The sequence below is a fragment of the Aspergillus neoniger genome (assembly GCF_003184625.1).
Source record: "Aspergillus neoniger CBS 115656 unplaced genomic scaffold BO87scaffold_8, whole genome shotgun sequence".
Classification (NCBI taxonomy): Eukaryota; Fungi; Ascomycota; class Eurotiomycetes; order Eurotiales; family Aspergillaceae; genus Aspergillus; species Aspergillus neoniger.
The window spans coordinates 589,758-605,474 of record NW_020291136.1 but is presented as its reverse complement, the minus strand read 5'-3'; the positions used below and the strand labels follow the sequence as shown (position 1 = coordinate 605,474).

Here is a 15,717-nt window from a genome sequence, read left to right as displayed (position 1 = left end):
TTCCGAAAGGAAGGAAGTAAAAGTCAACCCTCAAATCCCGAATATACTAAGCTAATATGGGCTCAACTCATACCTCTCTTCCTTCACCTACTCTTCTACTTGCCCACTTCAGCCCCCAACATCGTACTACCCAAACCGCCGCAAGGTGACCGACCCTATGCATGCAAGAAAAAGAAAGAACGAAACCACACTAGCCTCATTCACGGGAGGCGTACAAAAGCCGAACGAGTCCAAGCGCCAGTAAGCCCGGGTCAGTAGTCATCGCACTAAACTAGCAGGGGGGGTGGGTGTGGATGAGGGGCGGTGGTTGGGGGTCAGGTCAGGTTATGAAAAGTGGTGTGCTAACTAACTAGCTAGTCAGCTAAACTAGTAAGCAAAGGAAGCTAAATACGCAGCACGGCTTACCTAGAGCCGTGGTGCTGCAGCAACAACAGCAGCATACCCATAGACTACTACATATTTGATGATGATGACGCTGAGATGGAGCCTCGTATCTGCGCTACTACTAGATAGATCCATCCCTCCCTCCCTTCCTTCCCCCAGTAACTAACGGGCGAAGAGTCAGCACGAGCGCCAACCGCAAATCGGGGGCTTGCGGCACTTAATTGGGTGCGGCTCCCGGGCCTGCATTTCCTTGGTTTTCTTACTTTTTTTTACTTCTTAGATGTGTGTACCAGCCCTAGATTAATATATTTAGTGCTGTTCATTATAATTCCGTGGTTATAGTAGTAGAGACTAGAGAGAGAGATACTACTCCGTACTTCCGCTGACTGTCTTCTCCGTTCCTCCCCGTCCCTCCCTCACTACTATTCCCTTTCACCCCCTCCTCTCCTGCAAGTTCCTCCGAACTAAGTAGATAGTCTAGATGATGGAGTAGCAGTAGTAGTAGTAGTAGTAGTAGTAGTAGTAGTAGTAGTAGTAGTAGTAGTGGAGTACTGACTATCTATCTCAAGGTAGAAAGTCTACTCTCGCGCCAAAACACGGACCATCCCACTTCTTGAGTAACAATGATGATGATGATGATGATGATGGAACAGCCGCCACAGCCCTTTGATTATTTCTTTCTTTTATTATTTATTTATTTATTTATTTTTTGTTATTTCCCTTTTAGCAACGTCAGTGGCGGGCGTGGAACCTCCGGCTGGAATGGACCAGAACCAGAACCCCCCGAGGCTCTCTCTCATCTCACACTGTCTCTCCACTTTCTAGCTTCGCCTTGTCTTGTTGTGCTTCTCTGCTGGCTTATTTTTCCCCTCTTATTTTTGCTTTTTATTTTCCCTTATTGCTTTTTATTTTTCGCTTCCAGATCTACTGACCCTTCTTTTCTGCAAGATTCTACAATAATAATAATGGGTCATGATTCCATTTTTGGGGCGGTGAGATTTGCTAAAGTAGTGTGTGTAATTGATTAAGTTGATGTAGTACTTTTTTTATTTCTTTCTCTCGATCGATCGGAGTGTCTGACTAACTATCTGTTTTTCCTTAACTAGATACTTAATTCACCCTCGCTCATGTTCCGAGTTCAGGATTTCAACTCAATATAATCCTTCGTTGGGGTTACGGGGTGCTTTACCAGAAGGGAGTAAATTTGCCGTGAACTACTTACTTTAGTAGTGAGTTGTGTGGACCAATTGGCGTTACTCTGGAGCCTAAATGTTAACATGGATGCGATGGGGGGTTTATCTATAGTATGTACTATATCCTGTTTTATTGTTTCAGTTCGCTATATATTAGATTATGTATGTGTGTATGTGTAAGTATGTTCACATGAAGAAACCGATGGCGATGGTGATAATGGTGATGATCTACCTAGTCGATTTCCGTATTCTGGTTAGCTAACTGAGGGGGTTGGTCACTAAGTACTTAGGTAGTATGAGTGAGAGGAGGCGAAGGGAAGAGGGGAAAAGAGAGGCAGCGAGCAATGATGGATTTGCTTCGGGGCGGGCCGCCTCTAGTTGATTAGCGGGTGGTTATTGGATGGACCATTAAATGCTTCCCTGGTTGGGTCTGTGTGTGTGTGTGACTCTAGATATAGACTAGTCGGTGGGAAATATTTGGTTAATCTAGGAGGTTTTAGTTAGTGTAGCTGATCTTTGGTTGTGGATGGGGCTGTAAGTAGCCTACTGTGAGTGCGGTTGCTGGCTGAGGATGTTAGTTAGTGGGTGGGTTCTAGTACTATATCTTCAAGTTGAGCTGAGTTGTGAGATGTATCGTAGATAGCTATGATCTAGCTTGTTATTCGGCACATTGTTGTTCCCTTTTGGGAGATCTATTAGATTTATGGTGATAGATTCACGTTGCTGTTCAGATGATAGTCATGGGAGTGAAACTCGGCTACTATGAGTCGTGTCGAGGCAAGTACCCTGCTGCTCTCCGTCCGATGAATGCAACGTCGGCGTCATGCTAATAATATATTGATGTAGATGGGGATACCTGCAGTTCATATTGGGATCAGCACTGCGATCGCATTCTTCAACCCTGTCCGATGAAGGCGTTGCTGGCCTGTCGGTGGCTAAAGATGAGAAAAGTCGGTGCACTGACGACGAGTGGAGCGAACTAAGGGAGGAGAAGAAAAGGGAAGGAAGAGACGGACAGCCAAACAATCAGACAGCCAGAAAGACAAGAGGCAAAAAAAGAAGAGGGGAAACGTGGGGCCGTGTTGCGATACGTCCCGATCATCTGCAGAGTGACAGTTGGAACTTGCGGCCTTGTCCAGCCTGAACCATTTTTCCTGTTGTGTTCAGCTAAAAAATTGTCCTACTAGCTAGGCTACTCCTTAGAGTAACTACTACTACTACTTACTACTACTACTACTACACAGTAGACTAAATTATTACCCCGTGGTTTAGTACCCCCTCCCTCACTCTCCCTCCCGCGCGCGCCGGCTAGGGGCAAACACTAGCCCTCATCATCCTAGTCAAGTGTGTACCTCTTCTTACTATCGACCTTCCGGAATAAGGCAAGGTTGAGGGAAAATAAGCCCCTCTTACTCACATCTCTTCTTCTCCTCTCCCTCACTCTCACTAGTTACCTCCTCTTCTGCATGTCAGAAATTTCCACAACTGGTTTGACGAGGGGGTGAGTGGGTGGATGCGCACATCAAACACGGCTTGCTTGTCTTTTGCAGTGCTTCTTCTCTTCTGCTGCTACTGCTGCCATGCCATGTTTGATCGATCTCCCCATTTCATTTTGCGCCGTTCTTCTCAACCAAGTTTCAAGTGGATAAGAATGTCATTCCATCTCGGCAGGCGCACAAATAGCAATAGTCCTGATGGGGCCTTTGATCCCGTCCTACTGGTAATTTCCACAACGTCCGGCTCAAACCAACTACTCACACCTTTCCCGCTCTGGATAGGGAAGGGGAGGGGGACCCTCCTTTAACCGTGCCCCAGACCCGTTCGGATTCACGGTACTGGGTAATGCACGGATCGAGAACCAAAGTTCCAATGCGAACCAAACCAAACCAAACCAAATTTCAACCACTGGATGTCAAGATTAGACTGACCAAGTACTAAGCTATCTATCTAACGGGAACTATCAACCGAGAGATTGACACACTGGTCGAAGTCTGAAGGAATCAAGAATTGGGATGGTTTGATGGATTGACTGATTGACCGATTAATAATAATGAAGATCGGTCGGGAAGCCAGTCCACACTCTCTGACAGCCAAAACACTCCTACTACACAGTACTCCGTAAAAGCACGTACCTTAAGTAACTCTCTGGCACCTCGCTCTGAGCCCCATTCCTCTTTGTACTCGGTGCAGCCGTATCCTCGATCCTGCCCGCACACACAGAGTCGTCGGAGTCGGAGTCGGAGTAGTTACGGGGGAACGTTAGTTAGTTTAGCAAAAGCGGCAGCTGTTGTGGTTTAAGTCTATCTTCTTGCTACTAGTCAGTAGCACTGGGTCCGTTGTAACTCTTAGAGCGAGGCGGTTGATTATTCTATTTCCAGTGCATCCCATTGAGTTTTCACTTCCAAAAAGATCTTTACTACTTTTTTTCAGAATTTTTCAAAAATGTCAGAATAATCATTTTTTGTTTTATTTTTTTAAATCTCATTATATTATTTTCGATGCTCATTTTTTGCTTTTTCTCTTTAGCCTCATTTCTCACTTTGAGGCGCCTCCTCCCTTCCCACACATGCCACTCATCACACTGCCCTCCGCACATGATGCATATCCCTGCTCTGGACTAGATATCGTGCGAGCCCCCTTCTGCAGGTTGTGTGACGGACCAGGCGGAGGCTTGTCCAGTAGGGAGGAGTGGAAGGAACACTGGGGCGCGTCCTTCCCGTGGCGGTCAGCCATCCAGCTGTGGACTGCAGCCTTGTCGCCTTAGAGAACCCGAGTACGACCTTAGCCGGCCGTTGTGGTTGGGGAAAAAAAACTGAGAGTAAGGTTTCTAGGGAAATGAACTAAAGTTGATCGCGGACGGGCCATTTATTAATAAAACTCGTAGACTATATATTATATTATATTATGAGAGTGTGTGTGGGTGAACCGTAGAGAGAAGGGAGATTTCTACAGTAGGGCCCAAAAGGGTAGATTAAAATCCTCGATCGATAGATTTTATCCGATCGGAGAAGAGGGGAAAGGGAGGAGTCAGTCAGAAAGAAAGCCTCATCATCTGATGAAAAGCTTCGAGTTGGGGCTATGGAAGTTAGTAGAGGATCGAGGAAAACGCTGGCCAACGCGCCCACGGCTCCTTCCCTCGTACGCACACAACACGCACACACGCACACACGCCCTCCACCCACCCCCCTGCCCTTCACTCGGAGCAGCAGCCAAGTTCTACGACGGTTCGGTGCAGATGAATAATTCAGCCTCTTAAACCGTGCCCGCGCGTGGTGACCAATCATCGCTGGCCATGCAGAGAGCCTCAAGAGGTGGAGCTCCATTTTGGGTCTAGTCTGGTCGGGTCCTCGTGGACGTGGCATTATTCTTCCTGCTCGAGAAGTGGTCGGCGAGGGGGTGGGAAAAGGAAAAGGAAAAGGGAAAAAAAAAAAAAAAAAAAAAGGTGAGCATGCTGAGGGAAACACACACACCCACACAACTCTCTCTGTCTCTCCACTCACTACTACACAGACAGACAGACAGACTAGATCAGACAGCTTGCTGCGAGAGACACTCTGAACCCGCCTTTCTTTGCTCCCTCTCCCTCATCTCACACATACACAAGACATTCCCCTCTCCATCCCCTTACCTCTCTCCTCACCCTCTTTCGCGGCTTTTTCTCTATTTATTTCGCCCCGGCAAGAAAAGTCTGGATGGCCGTTGAGTGTCTTAACTAGGATTATTGTCGGTAGGTAGAATTTTTGCTTGATTTCCTCTCCACCCGGGTTGATGGTGTTGTCCCTCCCTCCAGGCTCACCCCACTTTGTTTGCCTGTCTGCACGCTGTGGCGCGCGCGTCTGGAAGAGTCAGCTTCATTCATTTCTTCCGTCTTCTTCCGTCGTGTCCTGTGGATTCTTCTTCGTTATTCTCTTGTTACAGTCCCTACTATTTTGTTGCAGTGGGCATCCAATGCCGTTTTAAAAAGTAATCTAAACCCGAGTTTCCTTTGGAGCCTCACTAGTGCTTTCTTCAAAGACAGCAGAACCAAGGACTGACTAACGTTTGCTTGGGAAGCACGCCAACAGAGCCTCCGCATCTGACCAGCCAAGGGAAAGGAAGAAAACAGCACAAGCAAAAAAGAAAAGAAAAGCAAAAAGAAGACGAAAAGGAAGTGGAAGTAATAAAAACAAGAATTGGAACCCGACGAAAGCTGCCGAATAGGCAGAACAGAGCAGAGACAATAAATCAGTCAGCTCAGCTCTCACCCAGCTAGCCCAGCCCAGCCAGCCAAACGAAACAACCAACCAGAACTACTGCAACTATTATATCTTGTACCTCTTTACTATTTTACTACGGCAACTGCTACTTACTCCCCTCTCCTGCCGACCTTGCCAGTTTCTTGCTACAGTTTTCTTTGGTTCCTCCTAACGGAAGTACTGCTGCTGCTGCTGCCGCTGCTGCTTGCTGTCTACCACTACCTACCTTCAACCGTCAAACCAGAAACCAAACCTGCTGCTTTCTCCACCCGCGTTTTTCCAGCCCGGCCGGTGGATCAACCTTCACTTCTGAGTGGATTGATTCTCTGCATTCTCCTCAATTCTCCTACCACCACGACGGCCACGCCAAACTAAACTAACTAAACTATCCGTGTGTCTCCATCTGCCTTTTCCCACCTCGCTCTTCCTTTATTACTACTGTGATCCTTCCCCTCGGTTCGGCCGTTCCAGCGCAACTACCTGCTGACCGCTCCGCGGCCATACCCTTAACCTTCTTTTTTTCCCTTTTACCACCTGCCAAGCGCGTCATTAACCCGCTTGCTGGGACCATTAGCTTCATCGGCCACTATTCGTTCCAGTGTCCCTTGATTACCGGACACGGTCATCGTTATTACTCGGGCCTAAGATTATCGCTCTTTTCCTGCCATTATTATTATTATCATTATTATTATTGTTATTACTGTTATTGTTATTACTACACCACCACTCTTATTATTCTTCGCTCGCGACCACTACCGTTCTGCTGCTGGCGCCGTTAGACGATGAATTTTTCCAGCCTCTGATCCCTGCTCCTCCACCTTCTTCTTTTATTCTTCTTTTCGACCCGAGCCGTGACATCGTGACATCGTGACCTCCCTTATCGTCATCACCACCTTTGAGCGCTCAACCTTATCCTGAACTGTTTTTCTTTCCCCTCCCTTCCACTCCCCCCATCCTCTCCCACCCCCAGTTTTATCCACGCGGCTCGGAATTCCCGCGCGCATGATTTATTGATCTATGCGCCCGGTGGTGCCGTGGTTGACTGAGTCCTGACGTGCAATCGCTTTCAATTGAGCCTCATTGCGCGGTTCCTGCGGCTTTCTCGGTTCCTGACAGCAGGTGAGCCTATTTTTGCATCTCCTTCCCTCATCGCTAGTAATCAGAAAACCCCCCGTATCTTGCGACTGGCGGTTTGCTTGCTATCAATTGTCACCTTGCTTCTTCTCTTTCCTTGGCTATTCTTGGCCAAATTTGCATCCTGGTTATTGTCGTAATTGGTCCAGCTCGTGGTTTCCCTTTGAGATCTTACAGATCTAGGCTGCTACTTGCTGCCTCCGGGCTATTTGCACGATCGTCTAGATTTTTTACCCCATGCCCTGCACATTCGTCTGGCGTCTCATCCCCCCTTCTGTGACCTGCTCTCTTTCTCCGAGTGAGCGTTGCACAGGGTATCCCATCTGTACCCTATTCATATCCAACTTTGTCCTTCTCTGTCGTGCCACCGCTTTTGCTAGCCTGTGTACATGCTAACATGGTGCCAGCACACCTGCATTCGACAAGTGGATTGTGTCCTATTCTGCTTGGCAAACCGTTTGAGCGGTTGTCTATTTTCCGGTTTGAAGACTGTGTTCTGAAACACTTCTTCAGGGCACTCGAAAGGTACAGGCAGGCCAAATCAAACAGTAAGGGGCGGCGCACCTGATGCGCCTAAAAGCGCCGCCTTCATGACAGAATCATACGATTCCGATGGACCTCGCACCCCTGCGTTGAAGCCCCAAACGATCAATTACCTGCCAAAGGTGTCACCGCCTCCATTCGATACCGGAGATCAATCACCCAAGGGCGGTCTACCCAAGCACGATGCAGAGGCACAGTTTCCGAGCAGTTCGCGTAAGCTGCCGGAATTCCAAAAGCCCGATTCAATCGAGGGCAACTCGGTGCTGATCAGACATTTAGAGCCTAATCGACCTGACATAGCCTGGTTCGAAACTGAACATCCGCTTCACCGCAGCACTCCAGCGGACGACCCCTATCCCGTCCTTCCCAAGATCCTATTCGCCCCGGAAAAATCCTCCGTGGAGACCAAGGAGCCTGTAGATGTGGCGAGAAAGGCTCTCAATTTGATCAGTCCGAGCGAGCCCAAGGAAGGAGGCCCGTCTGTAGGCCCGAAGGATCCTCCAACTGCCTACAAGGAACCACGCCGACCGTCCATCCCAGTGGAAGAACCTGCGCTCAAAGAAGAACAGCAGCAGCACACGCCGCCTAATATCCCTCATATCTCACATCTATTCCAGGATGGGAAACTACCTGACCCTGAAGCACGATTGAGCAAGTTGCTGATAGCACCGTCGGAGCCCACAGCTCAGCTCCCCGCCCTCCACCCGTCAGCAACGGCGAGCTCCGTGAATCATAACCTGCCCTCCCTTTCAACGGCATTGGCAGGTGTTACCGATGTACCACCACCTGCTGGTGCCGGACGTCTGAATGGCTCGTCTTTCGGGCCTTTGCCTCCGGTCTCATCTTCTTCTCCTCCGGTATCAAGGACAGATCCTGTCTGGGAGCACCAACGCTTAGGCCAGATTCCGCCTCCTCCCCCGCAAGTCCCGCCCAGCCCCTACTCGCACTTGTCACCAGCGAGCTCGAAGGACATGTCGGCCATGTCGTCGCCTGCATCCCAGCAGGCTTACTGGCGGCCGCCTATCAAGGCGGACATAACGTATCTCACTTCAACATATGAGACTGCGCCGCAGACGGCCAAGAGCCCCGCAACAAGCTATCCCACCCCGACAGATCAGACTCCAGCATCAACCTGTGATCGGTCATACAATCCCCCCACACACTCGAACGGAGCGGTCTCCACAGGCACATACAAGTGCCGTCACCCTGGCTGCACCGCAGCCCCGTTCCAAACACAATACCTGTTGAAGTAAGCAGTATCACGTCCACCGGTCCGGTAACCCAAGCTCATCGCATGTACAGCTCCCATGCAAATGTTCATTCTCAGGATCGCCCGCATTTCTGCCCCATAGCTGGCTGTCCGCGTGGACCCGGCGGGAAAGGATTCAAACGGAAGAACGAGATGATTCGACATGGCCTTGTCCATAATTCGCCTGGATATGTATGCCCCTTTTGTCCAGACCAACAGCACAAATACCCTCGACCGGACAATCTGCAACGGTAAGCCTTTATTCGATCGCATCGAATGTCTTTCAAGCCAGCTCACAAGTCACGAAACAGACACGTCAGGGTCCATCATGTCGACAAGAGCCGAGATGATCCGGCTCTCAGGCAGGTCCTATCGCAAAGGCCAGAGGGTAGTACGCGTGGACGACGCCGTCGGAACAACGTACCGTGAATCAACGACTCACATAGGCCTCATCACCATTTTCATCATCGACTCAGCGATATGCTCTAAAAGTGCAGGTTACCATTATACGATATTGCATTAGCGACAGCGTCCGTTCGCGTTGATTTATTCTGAGATGAAGAGTTGACTTTCTCAACAACCGTCCATGTGACGTTGTGAGGATAACGCAGTCAATTCTTTGTCTATCATCATCGACCATCATGGCATTCATGTATACTGACTGCACATGCATTACGAACCTTCCCACTATCTAAGCAATCCACCAATAACCCCCTTTTTTTCCACATCTATTCGACTACCCCCTTTTTCAGTGATACCAGATGTTGTTAGAGCCTTGATCTACTTCCACTTCCAACTTCAATTCCTCGTTCATCTTCTTGCATTGCTCGCATCATGTCATTCGCTTCTTGTGTTCGAATAGTTTGATTCCCCCGTTTGTCTTGCTAAATAATCTGGCGAAGTGTGCACGGGTTTGTACAAGACTTTGCTAGTGGGCGTTTTTGCCGTGTTTCTTACTTGTCTTTTCGCACTTTTTCTTTACACCATTTCAATCCCCTTTTTTTATCTTTCCTTAATTTTATCTTCATCTTCGCTTCTTATTTCCCAACTACCCAATTTGCGACCTTATTCTTCCCACTTCGCTTTTCGCTTCTCCCTCAGACTATACATATAGGAGGTTCTGGCGTCCTCAATTTCCTTTCTTTCTTTTTTTCCCCCCCAATTTTCTCTTTTATTTTGTGGATGGTAACGAGAGGCGTTTTCTTCTTTTTTTCTCTTTCCAACGGTTTATTTCATTTCTCATTTCCTTTTATTTACGATGTCTTGATTTGACTTGAATTTACCCCACTTGCACCAGCTAGCCAGACTGAGCGGCTAGCTGGCTACAATGATATGAATTGAGATCCGATGAACTGGGGAGAAAATATATTCTAGCGAATAAGAAGGAATAACGAGATTCAGACCAATTGAGATATTGAGCGTGTGTTGCTGTAGTAGGTTGTGTTGTCTAGCCAGCTAGCTAGTAAAGTATGCGGCTCAGCGGTGATAAGGAGAGTCACAGTCACACCACGTCAGAAAACACAAATTGACAAGGCTGAGAAAGATACACAAAAGGTACTTAACAAGCAGAACGACTCAAAAGAAGACACGTATAAGTACAGTAAAAGGTAGAATGGTGAGTCAATTTAGTAGTTGGTAAGGTAGTAAGTAGTTGTCAAGGTGGAGTGTCACTGTCACTGTCCTGCAGTGCTGGCGGTCCAATTTCCCCTCATTTTTAATCTCAGATGGAATAAAATAGTGAAATAAAACCAGTAACGCCTTCCAGGAAAAGCCAGTAAATCGCGCCGTTGGTCCCATTTATCTCCACCCAATCCCGAAACTGTGGATATCCCGTTTGATTTGTTCAGTAGAAAGGTGATAGTAGGAAAAACTATTTTCAAGAAGAGGAGGGGCAGCAGTAAGAAAAAAAGGAAGAGGGAGGGAGGATTAAAGGGGTGAGGAAAAGAGATAAAATCAAGTCTCCCTCCTCTTATGAATCCTCCTCACATGATCCTTCATGTTGTCTACCCTACTAAATACCCGCTGACACCCGTCCCACTCACAAGGTATCTCTGGGTTGTGTTTGGCCTCATGCCGGTCTCGGTCTTTCTTGCTAGAGAACCCGCCCCGCACAGCCTGTGGGCACCCTTCGTACCGGCAAAAGAGATGCTTGCGGTGACGATTATAGTGTTTTCGAAGATCACAGCCCCGACGGAAGACGGCGTGTGAGGAGCAGCCGGGGTATGCACAACGCCAGGTTCCGTCGGGATTTTGGATGCCATAGTTGTTCAGATCTCGCGTCTGGCTGCGGGCGGAGGAGGTGTCGGAGAGTGATTGAAGTTGGACATCGTCTAGATCGAGGTCGAGATCAAGGTCGAAGTCAAGGTCTGCGGTGGTAGCGGAAGATAAAGATGCGGTGGTTACGGGGGTTAGCCGTGATTGAGAGAAGGAGGACGGAGCTGACTCTGGGAGGTAATAGTCGGTATTTGTGGGGTTAGGAGATGATTGTGATACTGCTATCGCGAGCCATTCTTCTTGATCAATAGGAAAGTATGCACCGTCTGTGGTTGGTATGGCTGGGGGAAAGGATTCAATTTCGGGTCTGAATGACTGCGGTGGTATGGTCTGGTGTGAGAATAAGGGTGGGTAGGAGTCTTGATCCTGAAAGTAGTGGGTGCCAACGTCTGGCTTCCTTTGATGGAGGGGCTGTGTTTGGTCAAAGGCGAAGGGGACTGACCCAGACATGCTGCGGGCATCTGACAGGGGGGCCTGTTGAAAGGCTATAGCGGGAAAAGGATATGGCTGCACCTCTGACGACATCGTATTGTGGGTTGAGGAGCCGCCGGGCACCATCAGCATGGCTCTGTTGATAGTAGGCCTTGAGGTCATTGCGGATGGTTCGGAACTGGTCAAAAGTGCCCTAGACACTCGGGTACGCTTGTTCTGAGAGTAATCAGTATGGAGGGAATCTAGTCCGTTGAGCAAGGGTCTCACCAATGTATCTTTGTCCATGGACGTACCTTCGGCGGTACTTGTAGTTCATGTACTGAGTCGACTTGGGGTGTTTCGGTGGGATGAAGCCTATTTCTTTGGATGGTTTGTCACAGATTGGCGGGCTTGGATGCATTCTGGATATTTAAAGCTAGTAGAAGCCGTGGTTCTCCAACATTCTTATCTTCAGGAGTGTCTCGAATGTCAGATGTGGCTATGCACACCCCCCAGGGCTGACGGTCAACGGATAGCTGAGCGAATCCCTTTACAGATGCTCGATAATCGGATTTAGGGCGTCGATGTCACTGTACCATTGACTTTGGTACTGGTCCTCATCGCTGGTGGCTCCCACGTTTGCCCTGGAAATGCAGCTCGGGATTTCCGTGTCTAAACTCTCCAGAAGCCAAGGGGAACGTTTATTCGGCTGCTGCGAGGTGATTGGTAACTCGAATAGGCATGCAGAACTAATGAATTGTCATGCACTGCGGCTGAAAGATTAGAACCAACCCTATTCGGATGACACATTTGCTCAAAGACGATCCATCCAATCTGAGGCAGAATGCCCAAGCAGATCAATATTAGTGCTCTGATTTTTGGGTGTGCGTTTTCTTTTTCTCTTTGCTTTTCCCGGTTTACCACGCCAAAACAGGACTCTTGCTGCTTATGTAGAAGTAGCAAGTGTTCCATTGCCGCTTAAGTCCGACTCTTTGATAGGGCTGATGTAAAGAGCGTCACAGGATATTTCCATAAGGCACCAGAGAAGTGGTGATGGGTAATACAGACGGTTCTGGACATGAGGATGACGTTTGAGCCCCAATCCAGTAGTTGCAGGACCTTTTGTTCGGCGCTGATAGGGCGCGTCCGTTCGGGGAGTCGGCGGACCAGCGTATGGACGGACGAAGCTGCGTGATGATTGGTTCTGTCGTGTACTTGTTCCGGCGACAGCGTCGTACATATGCATGCGGAACTCTCTGGTTCATGGGGAACTTGGATGGAAAGTCTAAATGCCGTCTGAGCCTCAGCGCCGAGCGACAACCTCTAAACAAAGTTCCAAGTGATCCGATCCCAGGATGGCCCAACAGGGTAGGAGGCAAGGCAAAAAAAGGCATCAAACTAAGAGAATAGTCGTCGTACGAGTCATATCGCTGGGCAAGGGCCCTCGCCGTTGAGGGTTGGACGATGTCAACCATTCGCGATGATTGCTTGGACGGGAAGGTCAGGCCCCCACGCTTACTCCCAAATGGGTGTGCATTTCGACGCTATAACCATGGCTGAGAATGCAGATCATTTTGGCTTACCGCCAGATGGACTTAAGCCTTGAGCCCACGATCCCTGCCGTCGGGCCTTGGTTGCCAGTATTTCTAGGTGAAGGGCCCCCGGGACTGGAGGATTGCACGCAGGAAGGCCCGGAAAGAGGGTCGCTGTCAGCATGGACCGGCTGCCAAAGAGCGGTGTCGCCAGGTCCAGTAGTCTTTAGTCTTCTCAGACTGGCCTCCATCGGGCTTGCAGATCTGGCCTAGGCCGGGTTAGATCGCGTGTCACTGCCATGTTACATCGCGGTGTGGATGTGTAGATACACTTTCGCGGAGAGAGCCAAAGACATTGTTCCAAAAATACATTGTCACGGTTGAGGGGGCCGTCTATCATTCCTCCCCAACCAACACACATAACTATTTTCAGCTTCGTGTGATAATCCAGGCCGTAGACGCTGTATACGAGTTACAGCCATCTTTCCAGACGGTTGCTTCGTCGGCTGTGTTGGCGGAGAGGTCTATGAGGTCATACATGTCACAAATCTCAGCCTCAGTCATCATCCGACCAAAAATCTTAAAGCGAAAAATTTATGTCAACCAGCTCGATGCTCTTCACATGACAAAGACCCTCCAAAAAGAAAACGTTCTTATAATCAATTCATCCAAGACACCGGAACCGCCGACGGGTCGGGGCCGCCGAAGTGTTCCAAAGTTTCGACATCTAACCACCACGAGAGACGGAAGTCTAAACACTAACTGCGCCCGGGCAGGCCGTTGGACTCAGATAACAAAGGAGTCCGGTCACACGGGTTCTGGGTCTTACCACTATCGTCCTCTGCATCTCTGTAGAGAATATAGTGCTGCACCACAAAGATCAGATCGAAAAAGATGGTAACGTTCGACAAGAGAAACTTGATGGGGTTTCCAGTGACTCCACTCCAATCATCTTGAAAGCTAGAATCCAGCAGCAACTGGGCAAGGGATAAGACACCTCCAGACAGATCAAATAAGATCTGTCCAATACTCCAGCCGTATGTGGACTTACGCTTATAGTTGACCCACGCTTGCGGTACGTACTTCACGATGGTGATGACCAATTTCACGTAAGAAAGGGCATATATCTAAATTGACACAAGATCCAGGGGTCAGAACACATGCGGATTAGCCATTTGCAGATCTTTGGACTACTTACGACATCAATCCACGCCCAGGAGTATGGATCAAAGCCGTTATTTGGGCTCTGGCCGAGAACGATGAAAATAACGATTGTGACGCCGACTATAGAGCCCCAGAAAAGGCCTGCTACCGGCTTGCTCACTTTCTGATGGCGAGAGACCTTGAATCCCCAGATAAACGGCCAGAACTGTGTATAGGTGATAAAGCTAAGAACGACGGCATGTAGAGCAAAGGCAAAGTCGTTGAAGCGCACGGTCGGGTCCTCAGCATGTGGATGACGAGCAGCATACTGATGACGAATCACGGGAGAGTAAAGAAAAGCGGACGTATATATGGTATAGCACACGAAGCCTAGCACGTTGATGGTAGGAAAGTCGATTGCCAGCCCCGTTGTCGAACGTCGCCGGAAGTTGTTGATCGGCTGGGGATAGAAGGACGCAGACCAACAGAACGTGCTGAAGAACGTTAATTAGTATGTACAATCCCCTGATGTCTCACGTCTATCGTGATGGGTATCCTCCCTAGTACTCGCGGGTTTGAAGACGTACTATATCCAGCCGAGTAGGCTGCATTGCCATGGTGTTAGTACATGGTACAAATGAGATAAGGCGGAAAGTTCAGGAGGAAGGTGACATACCGAGAGAGCGCTCTCACGAAGATTTCTAGCTGAGTTGCCATAGTTGCCTCCTTGTAGATCTGCTGCTGCTTTCTTGTATAGGAGGGAGTAGGAGGGGCACTGCAGCGAGATGGAGAGGCTATCTATATGCCTCGATAGAAGGGAGGATGGAGTGGATCTGCTGGCGGAGAGAGCAGCTGATAAGATACGGAAAGCACGCGATTGCGGTCACCTGGCCTGACCGCTTTCCCAACTCTGTTGGCTAATCTCTGGAATTGGGTTCCTTGCAAGACTGGTGGATCGTTCCTGGGTTGATTAAATGATCTGGGCCCGCAGGGTTTACAATGAATACTATCTACTACTACAGAAAGACTAATGGGCCTCACTACTATCGATCAAGTAACAAGGATTGGTGGAGTGGAGATACAACAAACCTTGAGCAGGACACTGACCCTGCTATTTGGATAGCAACCAATTTTTTTGAGAAATTATGTCGTCAGCTAATAGTTATCCCCGGGTCTCATCGTGATCAGCACGTCTGTTAATTAATGCCAGTATTATCAAGATACAATAACTAGATAATCTGCGAGGGATCGTTCAATTGGTGTCGATGATAATCATACTCGCATACGCAGGCGGTCGCCCGCGGCAGAAGGCTGAGTCAGCTTGTGGTTGTCCGGGATATAGGCTGACGGGCTAAACCGCAAATGGAAAACAGTTGTTGCGATGAAGCGGCTTGCTTGCCCCAGCCTCAGCGGCATTCCAGCCTGCATCTCGATCGTTCGGCGGTTATCCGCTTCCCTGTCCCACGATCCGTTCATCTGCTTCAGTGCTTTTCTTCCTTTTCTTTCAAGTGTTCTTCAATCGTTGGCTATACAGGCTGGTATCCTGCCACGCTTCTCTTATCCTTGTCACATCTACTACCTAGCCCTTCCCCACCCTCCATCTATACCTATCACTCACC

The 15,717-nt window shown here is 48.9% G+C and overlaps 3 protein-coding genes across 3 annotated transcripts; 1 reads left to right on the top strand and 2 right to left on the bottom strand.

Annotated features, from left to right (window-relative positions):
- Positions 1-7,536: 7,536 nt before the first annotated feature.
- BO87DRAFT_395003 (uncharacterized protein) lies at positions 7,537-9,167 on the top strand (the record flags this gene model as incomplete). Its single annotated transcript, XM_025625159.1, has 4 exons — positions 7,537-7,702; positions 7,769-8,738; positions 8,792-8,989; positions 9,050-9,167. The coding sequence occupies 4 exons, from the start codon at positions 7,537-7,539 to the stop codon at positions 9,165-9,167; spliced, it is 1,452 nt and encodes a 483-aa protein (XP_025482230.1).
- Positions 9,168-10,252: 1,085 nt separating this feature from the next.
- BO87DRAFT_329828 (putative C2H2 transcription factor) lies at positions 10,253-11,994 on the bottom strand. The gene is made up of 2 exons (XM_025620273.1): positions 11,712-11,994; positions 10,253-11,660 (listed from the first exon to the last, which is right to left on the bottom strand). The coding sequence occupies exons 1-2, from the start codon at positions 11,727-11,729 to the stop codon at positions 10,692-10,694; spliced, it is 987 nt and encodes a 328-aa protein (XP_025482229.1). The 5' UTR covers positions 11,730-11,994; the 3' UTR covers positions 10,253-10,691.
- Positions 11,995-13,261: 1,267 nt separating this feature from the next.
- Positions 13,262-14,896, bottom strand: BO87DRAFT_414088 (putative L-cystine transporter). The gene is made up of 4 exons (XM_025626610.1): positions 14,775-14,896; positions 14,686-14,703; positions 14,154-14,592; positions 13,262-14,082 (listed from the first exon to the last, which is right to left on the bottom strand). The coding sequence occupies exons 1-4, from the start codon at positions 14,813-14,815 to the stop codon at positions 13,714-13,716; spliced, it is 867 nt and encodes a 288-aa protein (XP_025482228.1). The 5' UTR covers positions 14,816-14,896; the 3' UTR covers positions 13,262-13,713.
- Positions 14,897-15,717: the final 821 nt, after the last annotated feature.